We start from the raw sequence: 23,047 nt of genomic DNA on the forward strand, positions 1-23,047 counted from the left end.
CCAAGCCCTGTCTAGCCTTGAACTTGAATGTTTCTAGGGATGGGGCAACCACCACCTTTCTGGGCACCCTGTGCCAGTGTTTAACCACGTCCACATTTGAAAAAGGTTCTTCCTAATATCCAATCTAATTCGACCCTCCTTCAGTTTGAAGCCATTCTCATGTCCTGTCACTCCAGGCTCTTGTCCAGAGTCCCTCTCCAGCTCTCCTGGAGCCCCTTTAGGCCCTGGAAAGGGCTCTCAGGTCTCCCTGGAGCCTTCTTTTCTCCAGGTGAACCCCCCCAGCTCTCCCAGCCTGGCTCCAGAGCAGAGGGGTTCCAGCCCTCAGAGCATCTCCTTGGCCTCCTCTGGACTCACTCCAGCAGCTCCACGTCCTTGTGATGTTGGAGGCCCCAGAGCTGCAGGTGGGGTCTCACCAGAGCTCAGTAGAGGGGAAAAATCACCTCCCTGGACCTGCTGCTGACAGTTTAGTTCCGTTCCCTCGGCTGTGGGGTGGCTTTGCAGTCCCTGTGTCTCCAGCCAGCGTTGAAAGGTGAATGCACTGAAGGTCTGAGAGTGACCACGGGTACCTGCCATGCATCCCCCAACTGCAGGGTTGCTTCTCAAACACTTTCCCTCTCACGCATAGCTCAGGGACAACTTTGCTGGAAAAACTACTGGATTACTTGAGCTGCCACCCCAGTACAGCCCAGTCCACCAGGACCTTCCCCAGTGTGGTGGGAGCAGCCCTTTGCTGCCCAGCACTTGGCCCTCCTGCTCCCACCACTTCTCCCCCACTCAGTACAACTGAACAAACCACGTGGATGCAAGCAGGAGTTGTGTATTTATGTATTTATTTAGCAATTGTTTACATATGTTAACTTAAAAGTTAATATAAAAATATTGGTATTTTGGTATGCATGGTTGAGTGTGTTTTATACAGAGCTCTGGCCCAGCCAGTTTGCTTTATTTTCCAGTTTTTATATTTCTCTTTATGAAGGAAGAATTAACTTTTTTTTTAAAAAAAAAAACAAACCTCCTGATTTCTTGTCTGGTTTTATTCCCCCCCCTCACCCCGTGCTCTGCCAGGGTTTCAGTGGGCACCAAAGGAGCTGGACCAGATGCTCAGCAGCTGCTCCCTGTGGTGCCAAGGACCCAGCCCATGGAATTCCTGCATCCCACCGGGAACAGTCCCCACCAGCGATGCTTCTGCCGGGGGAAAAAGCCCTCAGCAGCCAACCTGGCCTCTGCCTTTACCCCTACACCATGAGTCCTGTGCTCTCTGCTCCCTGCAAGAACAGGAGGGTGAAATCTGTCCCTCGAGCAGGGGGTGGGACCCCGGGGCCACGGGGGGGGGGCCACGCGACGCTGACCCCGGGCTGGAGCTGCTCCAGCTCCACCCAGCCAGGGCTCTGTGTGCTGCAGTAGCTGTGTGGCAAATCCATGCAGTGCTTAAGTGAGAAGAGGGGCTCTGCTGGCCCCCAAAAAGCCCCTGGGGCTGCCCACCAGCCCCCGCACTGCAGTTGGGGTTTATCGGTAGCGCTGGGGCGGGTGCGAAAAGCAGGAGCTCTGGGGGGCCCTACCAGGACCAAAAGGTGCTGTCCCGGGCAGCCCCTCGTGCCTCCCGAGCATGCAAACCTGGGCAGGGAGCTCCTGCAGAGCCAGGCACGTGCAGGATGGAGGGCTGGGACACGGGGGCTGGGGGCCTGGCCTGGGGGAGGCACACGGGACCGGGGAACGCCCGCAGAGGGAAGGGAAAGAAACTCGTGGTCCTACCTGCTCACTGGGGCTGCAGAGGGGGAGAACACCCAGGGTGAGCTCTCTGGAGCTGCCACCTCGCTCCTGCATCCGTGGCCGAGGGCGAGCATGCGGAATGAGAGGCTCCAAGGTGCTCTGCGAGGCCAGCTGGGAAGAGGAGTAGGGTGGAGTGGGAGGGGATGCACCGGGAGCATCCCTATGTGCTCCCTCCGGCTGCAGCCTCTGCCAGGGATGGGCTCTTCCCCATCCCAGCTGGGGAGGGCGAGTGGAGGTTTGGGTCCTTCCTGGCCTGCCTGGCAGCCCTGCAGAGCCCTGGGGCTGTGGACCTGCAGGGACACAGGTGGGACATGCAGAGTTAGTCTGACGGGAAAGCCACCTCTCCTTGCACAAGGGGTTTTGATGGATGGATGGATCCTGCAGTGCTTCCCTGTCCACCCCGGGAGCGCTGGAAGGGGGGTGATGGTGTCCCCCCAAGCAGGGCACAAGGATGTGCTGTGTCCAGGCGCTCCCTCCCAAACACACAGGGACCACACCGGGCTTTGAAAATACCATTTATTACAATGGAGCCTTCCAGGCTAAAAGCCCAAGCCAAGGGCCTGGGGTTGGTTTCTGGTGTGGCAGGTTGGGGAGTGGGTTTGGGATCGGGTTGGGTTTTTTTGCTTTAAGTTTTCTTCTTAAACAAAAAGTTAAGAATGGGGAGGAGAGGACTCCGGTCCCCTCCACGCCCTGAATTAGGGACAGACCCCACTGGTAGGGGAATATGCTGCAGTGCCTGGAGGCATTTGGGGACCAGGGTCCCCTGCACTGTGCCTGACCATGCTGTGAGTCAAAAGGGGTGGCAGGACCCCCACAGTGGCTCCAGGTGCCATGAGACACACAAATCATATCCCACAGCTTCTGGTTACAAATCAAAGTGGAAGCGGGATGCGTTTCTTCTTCTTCTTCTTCCTCATGCTGCTGATGTTCCAAACAAACGTACCAAAAAAAAAAAAAAAACCAAACTCCAAAATAAAAAAACACAGCCCTCGTGCTCCTGTAAACATGAGTTTCTCCTGCTGCTCGGGCTCTGCCAGTCCTGCAGCGCTGGCACCGCGGCGCGGGGAGAGCAGGGCTGCAGGAGCACCAGGGGCTGGCCCTGAGCCCCCACCACAGACCCCCGTGGCCACCATCTCCTCTGGGGCTTCGGCTCGTGGCGTCCGCTGCACGCCTGGCACTGGGGCAGGTCACCCCCTGCTTCCTCCTCCTCCCCGTCTCCTCCCAGGGATGCTGGAGCCAGGGCAAGGACGGGCTTTCAAACCACAGCCGAGGAGGAGGAGGAGGAGGACGAAGAGGAGGCTGTGGCTGCTGACGATGAAGGAGAGGAAGAAGGGGAGGAGGAGGCGTTCCAGAAGAGCCACCGCCTCTTGGGCTGCCGTTTGAGGTGGAGGTAGTCTTCCTTCTCCCGCTCCTTCTTCGCCCGCTGGTAGTGATCCTCCTCCTTCAGGTACCACACCGGTGGCCAGCGGTGCTTCTCGAAGTACTCCTGGTTCTCTGCAGGGAGACAGGGGGGAGAGGAGGGGGTGAGGGCGGTGCCAGGACCACCAGAACCCCCCCTCATCATCCCACCCTGGCTCCCACTCACCTCCCGACATGGCCTTCATGTCCCGGGGGAACTTGCGGCAGACGTTGTTGTAGTTGGTGCAGATGTGATGGAGGCACCAGTCGGCGAGCTGGTAGGCGCAGTGGAACTGCAAGGGATGGAGCCCCACGTCAGAGCCCCCCAGGCATGGACCAGCAGGAGGGATTCACCCCATTTCTCCATGGACACCCAAGACCTGCTTGCCCCTCTGCCAGGGCCCATCACCCACCCCCCGGAGCCGCCAGACCCCTCTGCGTGTCACCACCCAGCACCTTGTGCCTCCCTGTCCTACCTGAGCCAGCTCCAGGAACACGAGCACGTCCCCATCGATGTCCACCATCATCTGGGCCGCCTCCATCAAGCCGGTGACCGTGTACTGCTCTGTGGGGGGACACAGGGGGGTCACGGGGAGGTCGGGGCGGGGGGACACCCACCCAGCCTGGGGACAGCGGGGTCACCACCCTGCTGCAGCCCCCCGGGCTCACCTGTGAGAGCCACCAGGTGCGGCAGGCAGAGGCGGTTGGCGAGGATGATGAGCTTCATGTCGTCGAGGTCGGGGCTGGAGCTGAACTGCCCCGTGTACAGGTACTCCAGCACCGCCCGCATGCAGCTCTTGCTGGTGTGAGGAAGTGCCACCTGCGGGACACACACACACACACACACACACGCGTTGCCACCTCGTGGCCGTGCCCACCCTTCTCCCGGGACAGCCCCGGGACCCTTCCTCATCCTCACCTCGTTGGTGGAGCTCTCCACGAAGGGGCCACCGAACATCGCGGCCATCCAGTCGCAGCTGGAGATGAGCAGGGGCTTGTGGGCACTGATAGCACCGTCATCCAGCACGAAGGTGACATCTGGGACAAGCAGAGGGATGCTACCGGGGCTGTCTCCATCCCCTGGGGCTCAGCCACCCCCTGCCACAAAGTATCTGGCACCAGGAAGGGGACAGAGTCTGGCATTTCCTATGTTTTTCCTATAAAAATCTCTCTCTTTTTTCCAGCGTCCCCCACCAGCTCAGAGGAGCTCAGGGAAGGGCCTCAGCAGCGCTCCGGGTATTCCAAGGGATTTTCCCAGGTCATTCCACAACACATTTGAAAGCAAAGGGCAAACTAAGGAAACAAATGTCTCGCCCAAGTTTGAGTCCTTGGAGAACTGGGAAGGACGCTGGGGATCTCCTGCCCCCCCCTTCTCTGCTCTCCACGGCTTCTCCCAGGGGACACATCTGTCCCCTCACAGTGACAGCTTGACCACATCAGGATCCATCTTCACGAAACAAATCCAGCCAGAGGGAGACTGGGACATTCACATCCCCCTGGGATGTCACCTCGTGCTGGTGGCTCGTGTGCTCAGTGGAAAGCTGGGGAAATCCTACTAAGGGCACTCGCTCCCGATAAATCAGATGACCCTGTGAAAAATCCGGGCTGGGAGGGAAGGAAGTCGTCTTTGCTGCTCTTCCGTAAATAAATGGAGCTGCTGGACGGGCTGGGGAGCAGGAAACCCTGGGGAAGGGCCCTTACACTCGCTTTCTTGGGGAAAAAAGCAGCAATAAAAATCCCAGAAAAGCAAGTGTGACCAGAACCCCGGGGAAGGCGAGCGAACACCCACTGACCCACGGCACGGCCAAACCCAGGAGCTCCAAGCCCCCCATCCACCCCTCAGACCCCCCTCCCAGGGAACAGGGGGCTGCTCCCGGGCCCCTGGAGTCGTACCGGAGAAAGTCCCCTTGGCCAGGCATTCCTTCACCCGGTTGGTCCTCCGGACGTGGAAGGCTTTGGTGATCTCCTGGTTCATGAAGCCTCGTTGTTGAGGATGTTGGCCACCATCATCCGGAGGTCAAAGACCTCCAGCAGCTCGGCGATGTGAGCGATGTGCATGAGGTCCCGCTCGTTCTCATCCAGCTCCCCCGTGTACAGGTACTTCAGCACGGCCCGGAAGGGACCCGGCTGGATGGAAGCGTCCATCTTCACCACCACCATCAGCTTGGACTTGTAGGTCAGCGGGTCTTCGGCCATCTCCTCCTGGATGCTGGTGAAAGCCCGGCTCCACGAGGAGAGGTTCCTGCCCCGCCGCAGCCCGCGCTCCCCGTTCTCGTAGCGGTTTCCCCCAGGATCCCGTCACTGGTGGAGGCTCTAAGGCACGGTTTGCGCTGGCCGGATCCGGCCTCCTCGGTGCTCTCGCAGATATCGAAGCTGGCGGCCCTGAGGAGGAAATCCCCCCGTGGTGCCTCTCCTCCTGGTGCAGCATCCGCTCGGCGCCGCGGTGACGGCCACCCCGAAGCCGTGCCCCGCGGCGCCCTGCTGGTCCTCCTCGCTCAGGTCCATGAGGAACAGGTCGTAGAACTTGGAGGAGGAGGTGGAGAGGTAGATCTTGTGTGCGTAGATTTTGATCTTCTCTTGCAGCACCAGGATGACGTCCGCGCACAGGGGGTCCTCTAAGAGGTGGGCTGGACGCTCCTCGTTGTTGGAAGGGGGGTCGGGGACGATGATGGGCGGAGGGGGCTTGGGGGGCAGGAAGGGGGCTTGGAGAAGAGGCCTCTGCACGTTGCGGAGGTGGGACTTCCAGAACTGCAGGTGGCGGCGGGAGATGAGGGCGGCGCGGATGGCGTTGTCAAAGACGTCCTTGACGCCAAACTGGGCCACCACGCTCGTCTCGTAGTAGGGGATCCCCAGCTCCTTGGCGACCTCCCTCCCCTTCTCCGGGGGCAGGATCTCGTTAGGTTTGATCGGCCTGAAAAAGAGAGGGGAGATGATGAACCCTCCGGGCAAGGGGGACAGCGCTGGGCAGGCAAGGACATCTCCAGGGCCCCGGGGTCCCACCTGGCCAAGGGCCGCCGCGCCCGGTTGACGGCCTCCAGGTCGGCGTAGCGCAGGTCGAGCTGACAGCCACCAGGATGACGGGCGCGCGGGGGCAGAAGTGCTTGATCTCCGGGTACCACATGGTCTTCACGTGGTGCAGGGAGTTGGGGTTGGCGATGGAGAAGCACAGAACCACGACGTCGGACCTGCGAGGGGAGCGGGGTCAAGGTCCGGCTCTCGCCGCCTCGGCTCTGCCCTCCCTCCCCGCACCGAGGCTCTGCCCCCTCCTACCTGCCGTAGGCAAAGCGCCTGTCCTTGTGGTGGTCACCAAAGGTGTCCCAGAGCCGCAAGGACACGCTGACATCGTCTACCACATCCCGGGAGCGCTCCAGCACCTGCGGGGAACAGAGACACCGTCCAGCTCCCGAGTCCTCGAGCAGGGCACGGGGGAGCGATTCCCACCTCCCGGCGGGGAGGACGCAGCTCCGCCTCCTCGGGGTTCCCAGGGGTATCCGTGAGCAGCCCTCACCTCCTGGCAGACGCGTACTGGTCGATGGCCCACACCGTGGGCACGTGGGTGGCGAGGAGCTGGTACTGGGTCAGCGTGGCGTTGCAGGCGCGGGCGCAGATGAGCCGGGTCTTGCCCACCGCGTTGTCCCCGACCACGACGCACTTGATAGTTTCTACGTTTGGCCTCTCATAATCCATGTCAGAATCCATTAATTGGGACCTGCAGGGGGAACGGGGAGGGGGTGGGTTGGCGGATACACCCAGGCCAAGCCGGGAGGGCTGTCTGCAGACGGGTCAGGATGCCAGAGGGGGGACAGAGGGATGCTCTCGCTCCCTCGCAGCCCAGAGAAGCTCTGCAGCAGCTGCCCAGCCCTCCCTGGCTCACGCTCCCCGCCAGTCCCCTTTAAAATTTCATGTTCTCGTGGCAGCGTGCGTTGCTGTGCCGTCAGACACATGCCCTGCGCTTGATTCCACCCTCCTCCCTCCCGCTCTCCGGCTCATGCTCGTTCATGTGAGATGAGCCTTCCTTTTTTTTTTTTTTTTTAACTCCCTCCCTCCTTTTCCTTTTCTCCTTCTCCAGCGTTCGCAGGCGAAGCTTCCAGATCTGCCCGAGCGAGTGCACGCACGGGCACTGCCAATCTCTCCCCTGCCAGTCTCAGGGGAGCACGCTGACCTGCCCCTCCTTCCTTCCCCACCCCATTCCCACAGCAGATATTTGCTCCCCGCTCAGAACAGCAGAGAAGAAACTTCTCCTGTTTCCCAGAGGCTCAGCAGCCACCGGGACTGGGAAGGCTCCCAGCATCACCAGTCTCCCAGGAGCAGATGTGACCCCAACACTCCCTGAGAGGGAGGATGGTGCCACGGGTGCTGTGAGGATGGTGTGAAGCACCCAGGTGTGCCCAGGTACAACCATCCTTTGCCTGTCCACACCTCAGAGTCCAAACCAGGCAGGATTAACTCATCACAGCAGGGTTTGACGTGATTTCCAGGGGGAAAAGCGGCGAGGAGGTCGAGGGAAGGGGGAGACGGAGTAAAAAAACCCCACATCCCAATCGGTCTGAACTTCCCAAAGCCGCAGATCTCTTCCCCCTTGTCGTTCCCTCCTGGCACCAGCCTCCTGAGCTTCTATAATAACCACCAGCGCAGTGAGCGAAAATACCCGGTAACCGTGGCAACCGAGCCCTGCACGCGGGACCGGGGCCGCAGCTCCCGAGCCCGGCAAGGACTTCCCAATGTTAGCACCTCCCTCCGTGCACCTCCTCCCTCCCTCCCGGGCACACCTGGACGCACCAGCGGCACGGGAGAGGGAGAGGGCTCGGCACCGGGACGGGATTGAGGCACGAGCCCCGTGGGGAGGTGCAGGCAAAGGCAGGTGTCACAAATCCAGGTTGCTTTGGGTGCCAGCGCTTCGACACCGGGCGCTGGTCCCCGGGCAAAACTTCCCTGACTAGTTGTCACCGCATTCCACGTCCCCCTCCATCCTCTGGGATGCAGGGAATGCATCCCGGAGGGCGTTGAAAACCAGAAAGAGCGGCTTCCTTGGGCTCTGCGAACCAGGGCAGGTGGTCCCCTTCCCTGGCAGCCCCTCAAAATCCGTTTCCATCTCACACATCACCCTCCACTGCTGCTCCCAGTCCCCTGCTGCTCCCGGGGATCAGCTTTGCTCTGTAGGACCAGGAGATCCAGGAGATCTCCAGGGTGCTGGGGGGGTTGTCAGTGCTCAGGGAGCTTCGCCGTGGTTATTTTTAGGCCCAGCCGTGCTCCCAAGTCGGCTGAGCTCATTTGGATGGTGGGGGAAGGCACTTGGAATGACAGCCATGGTTGGCAGTTCGAATGGGGAGCTCGGCCCCCCCCCAGCCGAGCACAGGGACTCGGGAGCCTGCTGGGAAAGTCTGGTGCCCCACGGGAATTAGGGACTAAATCCTAACGGGATCAGTGCCTGCAATGAGGAGGGGGATGGTGGGACAGCAATGGGCACAAAATGTGGGTTCTCAGGAAAGCACAAACACAGTGGGGAGCTCTGTGGGCCCCACGGGGAGGGCTCACAGCCCCCCATCCACCAAACCACCCCAGGAGGGGCTGAGGCTTTCACAGGGGCAATTTCAGCTGCAGCCCCTCCCCACCATCCCCACCATCCCCTCTCTTCCAAGGACGGCTCTGAAACCCACTGGACAGCAAGAAATAACCTGACATGCCAAGACATCGGAGTTCCCCCCAAGGAAAAGCTCTTCCCTGGGGAGCAGAGCTGCTCTGGCCAGCAGCCCCCCAGCCCTGCTCTCCCTGCCCACCGCAGCCCCCCACCCAAACCACAGGCACCCAATTCGCACCCACCCTCCCCCAAGGAGAACCCCAAAATTGCTCCTTCCAGGCTCCCAGCCTGTGGTTGCCAAGGCAACTGCACCATCACCCCGGGAGCCGTCGCTTAGCAACTCCCCGGCTAAAAATCCTCCATCCCGCACCTCGCCAGGGCAGGAGAACCCCCCAAACGGGGCGGGGGGGAACTGCCCCAAAACGGCAGCGGCGCTCAAAAATAACGCGGCACCTCCCGCGAACCCCCCGGCAGCAGAAACGGGGCCCGGAGGCAGCCGGGGCTGTGGAGGCCGCGGCGGGAGGCGGTGCGGGAGGCGGTGCGGGAGCGGGGCCCCGAGCGGGGCTGCAGCACGGCCGGGGCCGGGGGATGCGGCGGGCGGGGGCACCGGGAGTGGGGCGCGGGGCCGTGGAAGGGACCGGGGAGCAGCGGGAAGGGGTGCGGGACATTGCAAAGGGGTCGGGGAGAGCCGGGAACGGGCTGCGGGGCTTTGGAAAGGGACGGGGGAGCGGCCGGAGCGCGGGTGCGGGGCACTGCAAGGGGCTGAGGAGGAGCCAAGGCAGGGGTGCGGGGCATTGCGAGGGGGCTCAGGGTGCTCGGAGCCCCCGGATCGGGGGTGCGGGGCATTGCAAGGGGCTGGAGAGCATCGGGAACGGGAGCGGGGCATCGCAAGGGGGACGGGAAGCACCGGGAGCGGGTGCGGGGCATCTCAAGGGGTCTCGGGGTGCAGGGAGAACCCGGACCGGGGGTGCGGGGCACTGCCAGGCGGCAGCGGGTGCAGGGCGAGGAGGCCGGGCCCTCGCTGCCCCCCGCGCCCGCAGCGGGCCGGGCCGGGCAGGATGCGCGGAGGCGGAGCGGGGGACGCGGGGCGGAAGCGCTTGGAGCGGGTTTTCCCCCCCCCCCCCCCCCGGTACTTACACCAACACAGACGAAGCGGCGGCTCCCAGGGGCCGGGGCCGGGCTCGCCCCTCCGGACACGGCCATGGCGCAGGTTGCGCGGCTCGGCTGGGCACGGCTCGGGGCCGCGCTGCGCGGCTCAGGGCCGGGGGCGCGGAGGCCCATGGCGGCGGCTGGGCCGCCCCGATCTCCGCATCCGCGGCCCGCTGCGCTGCGCGGATCCCCCCTGCGCGGATCCCGGCCCTGCTGCGCGGAGCGCTGCGCGCTGCCCTGCGCGCTGCAGTCGCGGCCGCCCCGCCTTTCATTCACAAAAAACAAGCGGCCGCGCCGGAGCCCCGCCCCAGACCCCCCCCCCGACACCGCCCATTGGCTGAGAGAGACATTGGGGGGGGGTGTCCTGGGGGGTGCGAGCGCGTCCTGCCGCTTTAGGACCCCCATCCTACCCCACCGTCCCTTGGCAAGGGGTTCTGTCATGCCCCCCCCCCCCCCAAATCCTGACTTCCATGGGACCCCCATCCTGCCCTACCCTCCCTCGCAGGGGGCTCCGTCGTGCTCTCCCCCAATCCTGACTTCCATGCGACCCCCCCTGCTCCTAACCCTCAGTCCTGGCCCCCAGTCCTTCCCCCAGTCCCGGAGTGCATGGATTTCTCTTCCTACCCACTTTGCATGAGACCCCCACCGTGCCCTTACCCCTCTCAACCTTCCCTCCATCATCTGCGACATCCATACGGGGGGGGGGGTGTGTGACACCCTCATCCCCCTGCATCTCCCCTCCACCCTTCTTCTGCATCCTTCCCTCCCCTCACCCCCCAGTCCCGATCCGGGGAAGGGGTGCACCCCCCTCCTGCCCCCTCCCCACGTTTCACGGGGGGTGCACAGGGCTGCCAGCTCCCAGCTGGGCCATGTGTGGTGCTGGTGCTCCCAGGCCAAGAGCCCGGCTGAGGATGGGGCTGCGCCAGAGGAGACCCCTGACAACCCCTCAGAGCGCCTCCAAAACCCGGTTCTCCCGGGGTGGGAGGGGGGAGCAAAGCTGCTTCATCCATCCACGCTCTCCAAGCACAGGCCACACGCTGCACTCCTGCCTTTTTATCCTACTCCGCAGCGCTTATTGCAGCCCCCTCCTCACCCTGGGGGCGCCCCCCCCGCCGCCTCCTCCCTAAATCTGAACCCCGCAGGGCATAACAAAAAAAAAAAAACTCCGAGTCATCTTCGCAGCGCGGCTGCCGGGAAAAAGCGCCTCTCGCTCCGGCCCCGCTGCTCTGACCCCGTAATATCCGCATCATGTGATCCTCGCCATCCTCTCCCGAAGCCTTTCGCCTGCCTTCTCCGCTCCGCTGAGCCGGGCCAGGCTCGGCCCCCCCAGCCCAGGAGCGGCCTGAGCCCTTCCTTCCCCCCGGCACTGATGCAACGCCGCGTCAAAGCGGGAGTCAAAGCGCAGCGCTGCCCTCGCCTCGCACCTTCCCCCCCTCCCCAGCCCGGCCAGCGCCCCCCGCCTCACCTAACGCGCAGGACGGGGATCTGCCTCTCCATAGCAGAAGGAGATGGAGCCGCTAATTTAGGGAGGGAGAAGCCCTTGAGGCTTTTGAGCCGGGCACCGGCAGCTTCGCGGCGCTGCCTCCGTGCCCACGCCGGGAACCGCGAGCGGGCGGAGGAGCTTTTTTGGCTCCACGCAGAGCTATTTAATCCCCCCCCTCCTGCAACGGGAGCTGCGAGCAGCCAGAGCCGCAGCCCGGAGCTCTCTCTCTCTCTGCTTCTTGGAGTGGGTCACGGGGGAAGGAACACGTAGAGCTTGTTTGCCAGCCGCATGATTTGGCTTATTTGCTCTCTTTGTAGCAGGTGCTTAATTGTGGCAGAAAGGGTTCCCGGCAGCTTTCAGGGCAGCCAAATTGCCGCCTGCCCCCCTCCCGGCCAGGCAAAACAAAAGCACGATTGTCACTTGCAGTCGAAACGCTCCGAGCTGCGCAGCTCCAACCGGCCCCTTTTCCCGGGAACAGAGAGCCGGTGGCTGGAGGCACCGGGGAGGGCACCAGGCAGGGGAAGAAGGGGCTGGGGAGCATCTGTGGAGCACGTGGATGCTGCTCACAGCCCCCCTGCTCCGTGGGAGGAGAAACACGAGTCTCAGCTGACTTGCTGCATCAAGCAAGCCCACGGCATGGCATGGCATGGCATGGCATGGCATGGCATGGCATGCATGGCATGGCTGCCAGGTGGGATCTCCCCTCCCTCAGCACTGCTGTCTCTGGCAGGGCTGTGATTAAAAGGCCGTTTTCTCCCTGCTCCCATCTCTCTCTCTCGATTTAAGCCTCTTGCAGTCGTCCCCAGGACTCCCATCTGTCCAGCTCCGTAATCACCCTCCCTCCCAGGCAAAGAGCTCCAAACCCGAGGGCTGAGCGCTGGGGGTCACCCCGGGGAGCTCACAGTGCTGGCATCAAGCACCCCTTTTCACCCCCCAGTGTCCTCCTGCCCCCAGCAAGGAATAAGAAGCTCCCCAGGTCCCCGAGACACGAGCGGACATTGCTCCAGCCGTGCCCTCCCCAGTAAACTTTATGACTCTCTAGTTTAATGCCAGGGGCGTTTCCACCCCTCCCGGGTGCTGCCAGGCCCCTGCCAGCCTTGCTGAGGGTCAGGATGCAGGAATCCAAATCCAAACCCGTTTGCTCCTTGGAGCAGCCAGAAAATGCTCTGCAATTGCTGGAGCTTTCCCGCCACACCCCCCAGGACCCCCTCCCTGACCCCCAGCTCAAGCTGAGCTCAGTGTTATTCACCTTGCAAAGGCCTGAAGGGCTGAGACAGACCAAGGCAATGAACCCCTTGCTGCTAAAGGGGTTTGGAGTGGGAGACACCCCAACAGGCTCCAGCAGCCCCAGACACATGTTCCCAACTGCCCCCCTCCCAGGATCGTGCCTTTGCCTGGCTCTGCCCTAAGCTCTGCTGCGAGTTTTCCACCTTATCCATGGGAAAGAGGCATCACAGTGAAATGTGTCAGAGGGGAGCAAAGAGCAAAGTCCCCTGGAGAAAGTGGCTGGAGGAAAAGTGCTGGAAGGGGGGGGGGGGTGGAGGAGGCAGCTCGGGGAGGAGGGTACTTACAGGCTGCGAGCCATGGCAGTCATCTTCCGGCGGGGCTGCCTTTCCCTTGGCTTTCCATCTCTTTCTCTTGGCAGACTCTGAAGGGAGAGGGCAGAAGGGCTCTGTAAAAACACCCCAAACACAGGACTCAGACCCCAAAGCCACCCCGTCCCTCTGCACGGTGTCACCCCGCGACCTCGGGGACAGGGAGCCTTTGGGAAGGCAAGTCCTGCCGGGCCACCTGGGCTGGCCAAGAAGTGTCCCAGTGTGGGGACAGAGCTGTCCCTCCTCTTCCCACTGTCCCTGTGTCTCGCTGCCAGGTCTGCCCTCCTCGTGCCACCCCCTTCGCCGTGCAGAGCAGTCTGAACAAACAGATCTGAATAACCAGGTCTGTGCGACGGGCACACACACAGCCCCGGCCCCTGCTCTGCAGGTTCCACAGTGACAACTTCCCCTCAGCCCTGGGGCGCTCCAGGGGTCCCCCAGTTCCCAGCCCTGCTCCAAGCACCTTACCCTTGGGCTAAGAGCCTTCCCTGTGGGCACAGACACCCCGGGCAGTGCCTGGCTCCCGGGCTGGCCAGCGGACCAGCATGTTTGGTTTGCCCAAGGCTCCCCTCCCGGGAGCTCTGGAGCCAGGCAGGGCAGCAGGGCTGTCCCTCCTTCCCCTGTCACTGGATCAGCAGCGCCTGCACACGTCAGGCTGGAGCAGAGTCCAGCCTGGGCTCTGCTCCTGGCAAAGCCAACCCATGCCTGGCTCCCGCTGGGAAGTGGGTTCCACGGACACACCACGGCGCTGGGTCCCTCCATGGATTCACCAGGAAGAGCAATAAGGGTCACTCCTCCATTTTGCTGCTCTGAAAACCCCAAGTCTCCAGTTTTTCTTCCTGGGATCTCCTGGCTGAGGGCAGCTGCCAGAGGCATCTTTGTGGGCTCCCCAGCCCCAGCAGCAGCCAGGGAGGGAGGTGCCAGCTCAGAAAAAAATGGGTTTTGTGGGCTTGATGTCTACTGGGAGCCAGGAAGAAGGAGAAATCTTCAACCAGCACTTTGCAAAAATGGCAAACCCCAACCTTGATGGGGGAACAGTGGGGACAAAGGGACCTTGCACCACTGGGATGTGCCAACACACTGGTGGGGAGCAGGCCAGGGAGGAGAGCCCAGGGAACAGCTGACACCAGAAGGAAAGGTCTAAAACAAGCAAAAAGAACATTTTTGCACCTTTCATCCCCTGTTCTGACAGAGCAGAAGGGTCTGTCCCCAGCCAGGAGATTGGGGTGCTCTGGCAATTCACTGCCTGCACATCCTGTGGCCCAGCTGCCCACCTGGATCCCGTCTCCCAGCCCTGGAATCAGCCACCTGATCCTCCTCGGGTGACAGCTCACCCTGCCATCGACACCAACTGCACAACTTCAGGGACTCAGCGCTCAGCTTATAAATATTTAAACCCAGAAGGAGCCGTGTACTGCTGTAAAATGAGACTTATTACACAAGCGCAGCCTCCCTTCGCCCCAGCGCTGAGCTAATGAACATTTGGGGCTCTCCAGACGGATCTTTCGCAGCTAAAAACCGGGTCAGGGCAAAAACCAAGGTCTTGGTCCATGTGTGCAGGATTTCTGCACCCTCCAGCTGGGATATATTGGATTTAGCACCCTGATGGGTGCAGGAAACGCTGCTGAGGTGGAATCACAGCTGAGGCTGCTCCTCCAGCTGCCTCTTCCCGACATCCCAGCCAGGTTTTGGGGTGCAGGGCCGGCCCCCCACTCTGGGAGAGGCTGCAGCTGCAGCCTGGAGCACTGACAGGCTCCCCCCCCCCCCCCCTGCTGCCTCGTGCAGCATTCACAGTTTCATACAGTATTAAGAGCTGCTGACGCCTCGTGAAAAAGCTGTGAAAAGCTTCTATTTGGGGAAAGTTCCTCTTATAACGGTGCATCCTGTGGCTTCTCTGTTTCCCTTTCTCCTGCTTCTCTTGCCATGGAGAGCAGCGCAAAAAACAGGCGGATAACGATGCCAACCAGCCTGGGCTCTTCAGCAGGAAAGGAAAATAACCCTCCAAGCAGCTTCCCCCCAGGGAATTCGTTCTCACATTGCACCCAGGGAGCTGCTGTGTGGGGGGGGGTGCCTGGGTGCTGCTGGTCAGTGAGAAGGGGGAAAATGGGACCCTCCTGGGACTTGCTCCTGGGGCTGGCTGCAGCCAGCACCCCCAACAGAGCATGGTGTGGGGTCTGGGGGGGCTGCACGTCTCCTAAAGGGGAGAAATGCTGGGTTTGCTTGTTTTAGACCTTTCCCTCAGTGGCAGCTGTTTCCTGGGCCCTCCTCCCCACTCTGCTCCCCAGCACATCCCGTCCTGCCATCTCCTTTTACCCCCACTCTTCTCCCCCATTTAAAAAAAAAAAAAGAATTAAAACATCAAAGAATGAGGAGTCTGTTTCTAAGCAACTGTCTCCAAGAAGGGATGGAGAGCAGAGGAAGGGGAAGAAGCAATGCTGGGGGGGGGGAGAAAACTCTTTGGGATCCCAGAGCCCCTGTTGGGGTGAGGGAGGGAAGGAACGGCCGAAAAGAGGGAACATGGGATGTCAGACAGCACTGGGAGCAGGCCAGGAGCCCCTGGAGTAGGCAAATCACCCTCTTTCATCATCACAGAGCCCGGCTGCAAGTCCTGGCCTGCTGGAGGGCGGCTGTGCCTCGTGCCCTCCCTCGCTTGTGAAACAGCTCCCAAATCCCCAAAACCACTTCCCATCCTAACGGCTCCCGGCCGGAGGAAGCGGCAGCAGCACCGCCCATCCCCCTGCCTTGGCAGGAGGCTCAGGGAGGGCGGTGACACCAGCCTTTGGTGCTGCAGGGACGTCCTGACGACCTGCCAGGAGACATCAACACCCCAGAGGCGGCCGGGGAGAGCCGGGTTTGATCAGCGCTGTTCCCGGGGAAAACAGGGTGGATCCGTCCCACGCTGGGAGCTGTGTGCCCCCGTGGCTTGGGGTCACCCGTGAGCACCCACCACTGCCCACGGGCCACTTGTTAAACCCTGAGGGCCACCAGCACACCCTGAGGAGCCTCTGGGGGTCGGACACCCCGATTCCTGACAGCTCAGAGGGGAGCAAAGGGGCCGGGAGGGAACGAGGGGCTGGAGGGTCTGTGTCACCCTGGGGGCTGGAAACAGCCCCGGGGACACTCAGAGCTCCTCCTGTGCATGAGCCACCCCAGCTCCCACCCACTTCCCAACCCCCAAATCCCACACACCTCTGCACCCCCACCCCACAACTTCCCAGCGGAGAAACCCTCAGCCTCGCCATCCCAGGAGCAGCCCTGGAAAATCCCTGGGGAAAAAATGAGGGGGGGTTAGATCTGCTCCAGGGAGTAGATCTGCTCCAGGGGTAGATCTGCTCCGAGGGGTAGATCTGCTCCTGGGTTAGATCTGCTCTAGGGGTAGATCTGCTCCGGGGGGTAGATCTGCTCTGAGGGGTAGATCTGCTCCAGGGGGTAGATCTGCTCCAGGGGGTAGATCTGCTCTGGGGTTAGATCTGCTCTAGGGGGTAGATCTGCTCAAGGGGTAGATCTGCCTCTGAGGGGTAGATCTGCTCGGGGGGTAGATCTGCCTCCGGGGGTAGATCTGCTCTGGGGGTAGATCTGCTCCGGGGGTAGATCCGCTCTGGGGTTAGATCTGCTCTAGGGGGTAGATCTGCTCCCGGGGTAGATCTGCTCCCAGGGGGTAGATCTGCTCCAGGGCGTAGATCTGCTCCGAGGGTAGATCTGCTCTGGGGGTAGATCCTGCTCCAGGGGGTAGATCTGCTCTGAGGGATAGATCTGCTCTGGGGGTAGATCTGCTCCGGGGGGTAGATCTCTCTGAGGGGTAGATCTGCTCCGGGGGGTAGATCCGCTCTGGGGGTAGATCTGCTGCAGAGGGTAGATCTGCTCCAGTGGGGTAGATCTGCTCCTGGGGGTAGATCTGCTCCAGGGGTTAGATCGCTCCAGGGGTAGATCTGCTCCAGGGGGTAGATCCGCTCTGGGGTTAGATCTGCTCTAGGGGTAGATCTGCTCCGGGGGTAGATCTGCTCTGAGGGGTAGATCTGCTCTGGGGTAGATCTGCTCTGAGGGGTAGATCTGCTCTGGGGTTAGATCTGCTCCAGGGGTAGATCCGCTCTGGGGGTAGATCTGCTCCGTGGGGTAGATCTGCTCCAGGGGTAGATCAGCTCTGTGGTTACCTGTGTGCACGGGCCCTGTGCCGTCCCGCGGCTCTTCCCTCCTCTCCAGCAGCCGCCTTCCCTTTCCAGGTGCTAACTGGCCTGGACAGGTAGGGCCCATTTTTATACACTCGCCCATGTGATCCAAACAAATGCCCTAGGGATGAGTTTTTGCACTGACACAAATAAAGGGGCTGGGACTGAAACCTGTCGGACCACAATCCGAGCTCAGCGGGGGCAGGAATTTTCCACTCGGAGCTGCTCTGGGTGCGCCGGCGGCGCGGCACGCGCCGGGCCTGCACCTCCCTGCTCCCCAAAATCCCACTTTCCCCGCGCTTCCCAGGTCTTCCAGACTCGTTCCTAAACCCTTCCTGTGTTGCAGCTGGAGTAAACGAACCCGTGGGTGGTTCCAGGATGGAGGGATGGATGGGAAGTGTGAAGGAATATGCTTGAGGCACCTGATTACATCTAAGGTCTGCAAAGCCTTTGGTATTTTTCCCATGGCCCCTGGAAGAAAGCACAGCAGAAGATGCCAAGCAGGGTGAGAAATAGGGAGGAATCCTTTTGCTCCTGGAAAAGGGTGCTCCCTGTAGCTTTGGGGCCTGGGAATGGCGCTTCTGCACAGGTTTGGAGGTGGGTTTTGGAGCTGCCCAGCCTGCGGGTCCCACACTGGGATGCTCCTCACGGCTCCTCAGGGTGAGTCCAGGTGACCAGAGATGACCAGGATGGGAATGGAAAAGGGAGGGTGAGCTTTATGGGAGTGAGTCAATGGGAACCAAGGGACCGGGGAAATGGCCACGGCCACGGAAAAGGAGAGGTGGCCGAGAGGGGTGAATCAGTGGGAACAGCCGGGACTCAGTGGGAAAGGCGGGAGCCGACGGGCTGGCGAGCTGCAGGTGTCTGGTGGCTTTTGAAGGACCCCCTGGAGCTGGAAAGGCTCAGTTCCGGCTGCTCCGCTCGGAGGGACGGGGAGCGCGGCCGGAGAAAACGCTGGCTGCGGGTACCGATGGAGCTGATAAGAGCGGGGAACGTGCTGCTCGGCACACACGGGGCCACCTCTTGCCCTCACCTCACCTCCTAATTGAGGTGCTGCTGCGCCCCGGGCGCCTCTGCCGCGGCGCGGGGCTGGCACCGGGGGTTACTCACACCTCCAGGATGTTCTGCCCTCACTGGCGCCGCAGCACGAAGGGAACTGAGGGGGGTTTTTATGCCTAATTCTGCGGCAGGTACTTAAAAGCTCCCGTTTTGCTGGGTCACAGAGCGAGGAAAACGTTCCCCGCCTGGAGCCATGGCTCGTTGCAGCTGCTTTGTCCCTGTCCTGTCTCGGAGCATCTGCAAATGGCCCCCATCTCCCCAAAATTGCTCCTTCCCGGCTGTGGGGGGTCGCCCGGGGTGGGGTCTCAGCTCTTGCTGTTCCCTGCTCGGCCTCTGAGCCAGGTTTAAAGGCTCAGCCCTGCCAAGAAGCTGGTCCTGGGCTGGGGCTCTGCCAGGAACCCGGCTGGGCACAGGCTCCTCTCCGCTGCTGGCTCCTCTGGGACCGGGGATACCATGCTGTGAGGAGGGTGTAGGTGGAAAAGTGGGGGCGCTGCTGGCTGTGTTGGGGGTGCCAGGCTGTTTTCTCTCACTTTACAGTTGGTTGTTTGTTGGGGTGTCAGGGCAGGGCCTCTGTAAACCCTGCCGGTGTGGGGAGCTGGAATAAGGGGCATTTTGGGTCCCCTCCTGAGCCGTGTGTGCCGAGGGGCTGGGAAAAAAAACACTGGGGGCTGGGAGAACCTTCTGGAAATGATATCCATGCTCAGCGGAGTTATCACCACTCCTTCCAGCCCACAAAGCAGCTCGGGGGAGGGCCTGGGGCTGGGCTGGGGGCTCAGGGCTTACCCAGGAAAGCACCACTGCTGGGACTCAGCTGAGCTCGTTAAACCTCTACCAGCCCCTGCTGCAAACCAGTTAAACCCATTTAGGGAAGGGTTAAGCCCGTTTAGTGTGATTGGGAGTCTATTGATGCAAAGGTTAATTTGGCATAAGTGCATCAACATCGGGATCGAACCAATTTAACTGTTCCGTCTCCCTGTTTTCCCTGTGTGACTTCAGGGAGGGTCCAGCCTGTGCTTCCCCTTCATCCCAGCCTGCAGAGAGCCGTGGAAAGAGGGAGAAAATAACCCAGAGGCTGAAGGGATGAGCAGGCTGAATCTGAAACGATGCTATTTATAGCATCCCTGCCCAGCCGGCCTAAATTCCACGCAGGTCCCCAAGCCCAGCTGGCAGGGGGGAGCAGCGGGACGGGCAGCGAAGCCGAGGGGTCCTGCCCTGCCCATCGCACCTCGACGGGCTGGCTCGTGGGGCCAGGCTGAGCCCCGCCTGAGTCAGAGCAGAGGATGCTCCTTGCTCATCCGCAGCTCCTCATTATCCCGCTGCCCCAGGGCTTTCCCACGAGCCTCATCCAGCCGGGCCGTGAGACTGGAGAGGCGTTTGTTTATCTTTTGCTGTCATCCCCAGAGGGCTGTATCACAATTAGAGCGTCCACGAGGCACGGGGCAGAGATCCACCTCCTCGCCGGGGCCCAGCGTCCCGGAGAAGGAGCGGGGGTAAAAAGGTTGGAAAAGCCTGGCTGACCCTTCCCTAACCCGATCCCGCTGTCGTCCCCTGCCCACGCAGCTTCCCTGGGAGCAGAGGCCACACCTGAGGGTTTCTCAATGCTTTCCCTCCACGCTGCTGTCGCGTGTCGGTGTTGCAGCAACGCTCGGCGGCTTTTCCCGTCTCCAGGAGCGGGATGGGGGGGGCGGTAGGTGATGGAATTCGAGCCAGGAATTTAAAGAGATGCTGGCAGTTCGCCTGTGGGAATGGGAAGGAACCGAACGGGATGCAATTTGGCAGAGCCCCGGCGAGCAGCGTGGCTGGGCTGCTGTGCCAACAGCGCTGGATCCGGGATCTGCAGGCTGAGGAGCTGCTGGAGGAGAAGAGGCTCCCGCACCGCTCAGCGCTGCCTTGTGACTGCGAAATGAATGGTGCTTAATATAGGCCGAGTGAAAAATTCTTCCAAAATAGAAGACCTTCCCCTGAAGGAGCCGCAGCTCCGGCGGGAGCAGTCACAGGTACATGCCGAGGCAGGGTGGGCTCTGCCAGGTGTTGGTTGTGCAACGCGGCGCAATCCAGCGCTGGGGGGACCCGGCCGGCTCCCGGCTGCCACCAAGGTCACCTCCCCCGGGCTCCGCGTCCTCCCCGTGACCTCCCAAACGTGCCAAGTGCTCCCGGGTTGGAGCAGCCAGATGCTGCTCCGGGGGAGGAGTTCACGGATGGGGTGTGGAGGTGGGTGGCCCCATCCCCGCGCCAGAACGGCACGGGTGGAGGTGCTGCCGTGCCTCGTTGCTCCGCGCCGGGCTCGGGGCGCTGTCGGAGGCTGCAGGGGATGGAATGTGTTGTGTTCCTGCTCGTCGTGCTGCCGGAGCTGAGGTTTGGGATGGGGCCGGCAGGAGAAAGGGGTGATCCCGTGTGATGCAGCGCGGGGGTGGCTCCGTGGGCTGCTGCCAGGCTCGGGGGCTGTACCCTGCTGAGTGCTCAGTGCCTGGAAAACATCGGATATTCTCCTCTCCCGGGCGCTCCTGCAATGCCCAGCTGAGGCAGAGGGAGGGGGGCTGATGCCAGGAAGGTTTTGGGGGGGTCACAGCAGCCCTGGCTCTGCTCTGGTGGTTGGTTTGTGCTGCATGGCACCTTCTGTTGCGAGGAGCCTGAGGTGCTACCAACCTCCAAGGTAAAAATCATCCCCTGCCTGATCCCACAGAGATTCCTGCTCAGAGGGTGCTGCAGGAGGTGGATGCTGTGGGTCCAACCCCCCTTTTTGGGGGGGCTCTGACCCTTCTCCTTCAGCCACCCCTGACCTTCCCATGCTGCTGGTGACAGTGATGTTTAATCCAGCTTGACCAGCCTGCCAGGAAAATGGGGCAGGAGGGGGGGTGGGAGTTCAGTGCAGGAGCTTTGGCAGGTATAATGAGAAAGCCAAAAATCCTTCTGTGTTAATCTGCACCAGGGATCTGCACCTGGTGCTTTGCACAATGCAAAGCTCTGCTGTTCCAGCCTGCAGGCCCACAGGGCCCTGCTTGGGAAGGAATAAATACAACCCCTTCGCTCTATATTTTGCCCCCAGCATCCTATTAATGCTGTAAAGACACAAAAATCCAGGCTCAGCTATTGAACCCTTTATGACCTGGGGTCTTTAACCCCTGACCCCAACATGGCACTAAACAGACCCAGGTAAAACTCCAGACCACAGAGCCCAATAAATCTGTCCCATCCCTTAAATCCACTTAAAATTCTCCAAGGAGGAGACTCAGCCCCACAAATCAGTGTAGATGCAAATTTATGGCCTGTCCTGGGATAAATGGGTTTTTCTACTCACGAAGCTTTTGCCCTGAGGGTTGGCTGGGGCAAGGTGAAGGCGACCTTGTGGTCGTTCAATTAGAGCAGGAATGAAGTTGTTGGCCATGCAAGGAGGGAAATGTGAGGACAGCCTGTGAAGAGGGGAGATAAGAGGCACAGCAAGGCCAGGGCAGGACTGGAGGTGCAGCAGGTTATGAATGGAGAGAGAGGATGTGGTTTTTCTGTTTCCTTTTCTGATTGCTATGGAATTAAAGAGCTGAAAAATGGGCTTCCTGCGAGGCCAAGATTGAGGGAATTCCCCTGGCCACTGAGGCTCTGCCAAGTCCTTTGCTTTCTCTCCTCTTGCTGGTTGGTATCAACAGTTGTAAATACTGTTTTTTCAGTGATTTTTTCAGGCTGTAGGAGTTGGTTTCTAGGAGGTCTTCAGGTGCTTTGCTCACGGGCAAAGCTCAGTGGCCCCTCCATGGGGAAACTGAGTCACAGGGGTGTCACCTGGAACTGGGATTTTTCTCCCAGATCAGAGGAAAATGCTGGATATTGAAGGAAAAGCTGAGCTCTTCCTGCAGCAGCTGGGCTGGACCGATGCCAGGGGGTCTCAGGTGGGGGTACAAGGGGCATATTTATTGCTCAGAAATGCTTTTGCCCACAGAAAGGAGAATAAACCCTTGTTTCCCAGAGCTTTGGCTCTCTGGCAAGAAAGGGATAGAGTTTTTAAATGGCTTCAGTAGTGAGTTAAAACTCTTCTTCAGCCTGAAGCTGGGAGGAAATAAAACCCCCCCACAATTGCCAGGCTTCCTTTGTCACGGGACTGGGGCAGCTCGAGCCAGGGGACTCCTCCCTGTCCCTGCAGGCAGTTCATGTCTGGGGAGAGCTGAGATCACCTGATGGAACGGGATGGGAGCAAGCTCAGATTCCAAGGAAACAGCCCGTTGTGGCAGGGAGAAGATGAAACAATCCCTCCAGTGGCCTGTGCGTGGCTCGGGTTTATCTGGAGCTCAGGGCAGCAGGAAGCCACGGGCTTGGGATGGGAAGTTCCAAAGCTTGCAAACAATGAGTTCTTGGCCCGGTGTCAGAAGTAAAAGCGGGTTTCTTCTGACCCTTCAAAGCGAGATTGTGATCTGGAAACACCTGCTTTGAATTAAAACCTGGAATTAAGTGAACAAAGTGCAGCAGGGCTGGAGGCTCTGCACATGTGGGAGCTCTCAGAGCTCATCAGATTCAGCTGGTGGCCCTGGGGCTCCTCCAAATTACTTGTATATTTGGCTCACCTGTGTCCCAAGGCTCTCTGTGCTCCCTGGGAAATATTTTGGTGCCTTATGGGGCTCTGGGAGAGCGTCAGGAGTGGTCTGCAGAGGTGTGATGTGCAACAAAGCACCTTCTCCTTCCCTCTGCCAACACCATCTGTGGCCCCGTGGATCAGCCCATGTGTAATTTGGCTCCCACACAGGTACTTTGGCTTTCACAGGTACTTTGTTGCTGTTAAAACAAACCCCAGACTTCTCCCTCCCTTCCCTGCCTTGAGGTGTTTGCCTTTTATTAAGAGCCTTTTCATCCCAAAAACTAATAGGAA

The 23,047-nt window shown here is 60.8% G+C and overlaps 1 protein-coding gene across 1 annotated transcript; it reads right to left on the reverse strand.

Annotated features, from left to right (window-relative positions):
- Positions 1 to 813: 813 nt before the first annotated feature.
- On the reverse strand, positions 814 to 17,663 carry RHOBTB2 (Rho related BTB domain containing 2). Its single transcript, XM_032712727.1, is given in 17 exon segments — positions 814 to 3,264; positions 3,356 to 3,461; positions 3,645 to 3,733; positions 3,838 to 3,988; positions 4,088 to 4,206; positions 5,062 to 5,148; positions 5,151 to 5,456; positions 5,459 to 5,566; positions 5,569 to 5,628; positions 5,631 to 6,079; positions 6,169 to 6,238; positions 6,241 to 6,353; positions 6,439 to 6,542; positions 6,677 to 6,690; positions 6,693 to 6,877; positions 12,950 to 13,026; positions 17,501 to 17,663. Coding segments are annotated over 17 exon segments (2,382 nt in total). The 5' UTR covers positions 17,606 to 17,663; the 3' UTR covers positions 814 to 3,025.
- Positions 17,664 to 23,047: the final 5,384 nt, after the last annotated feature.

This window comes from Chiroxiphia lanceolata, chromosome 28 (genome assembly GCF_009829145.1).
Source record: "Chiroxiphia lanceolata isolate bChiLan1 chromosome 28, bChiLan1.pri, whole genome shotgun sequence".
Taxonomy (NCBI): Eukaryota; Metazoa; Chordata; class Aves; order Passeriformes; family Pipridae; genus Chiroxiphia; species Chiroxiphia lanceolata.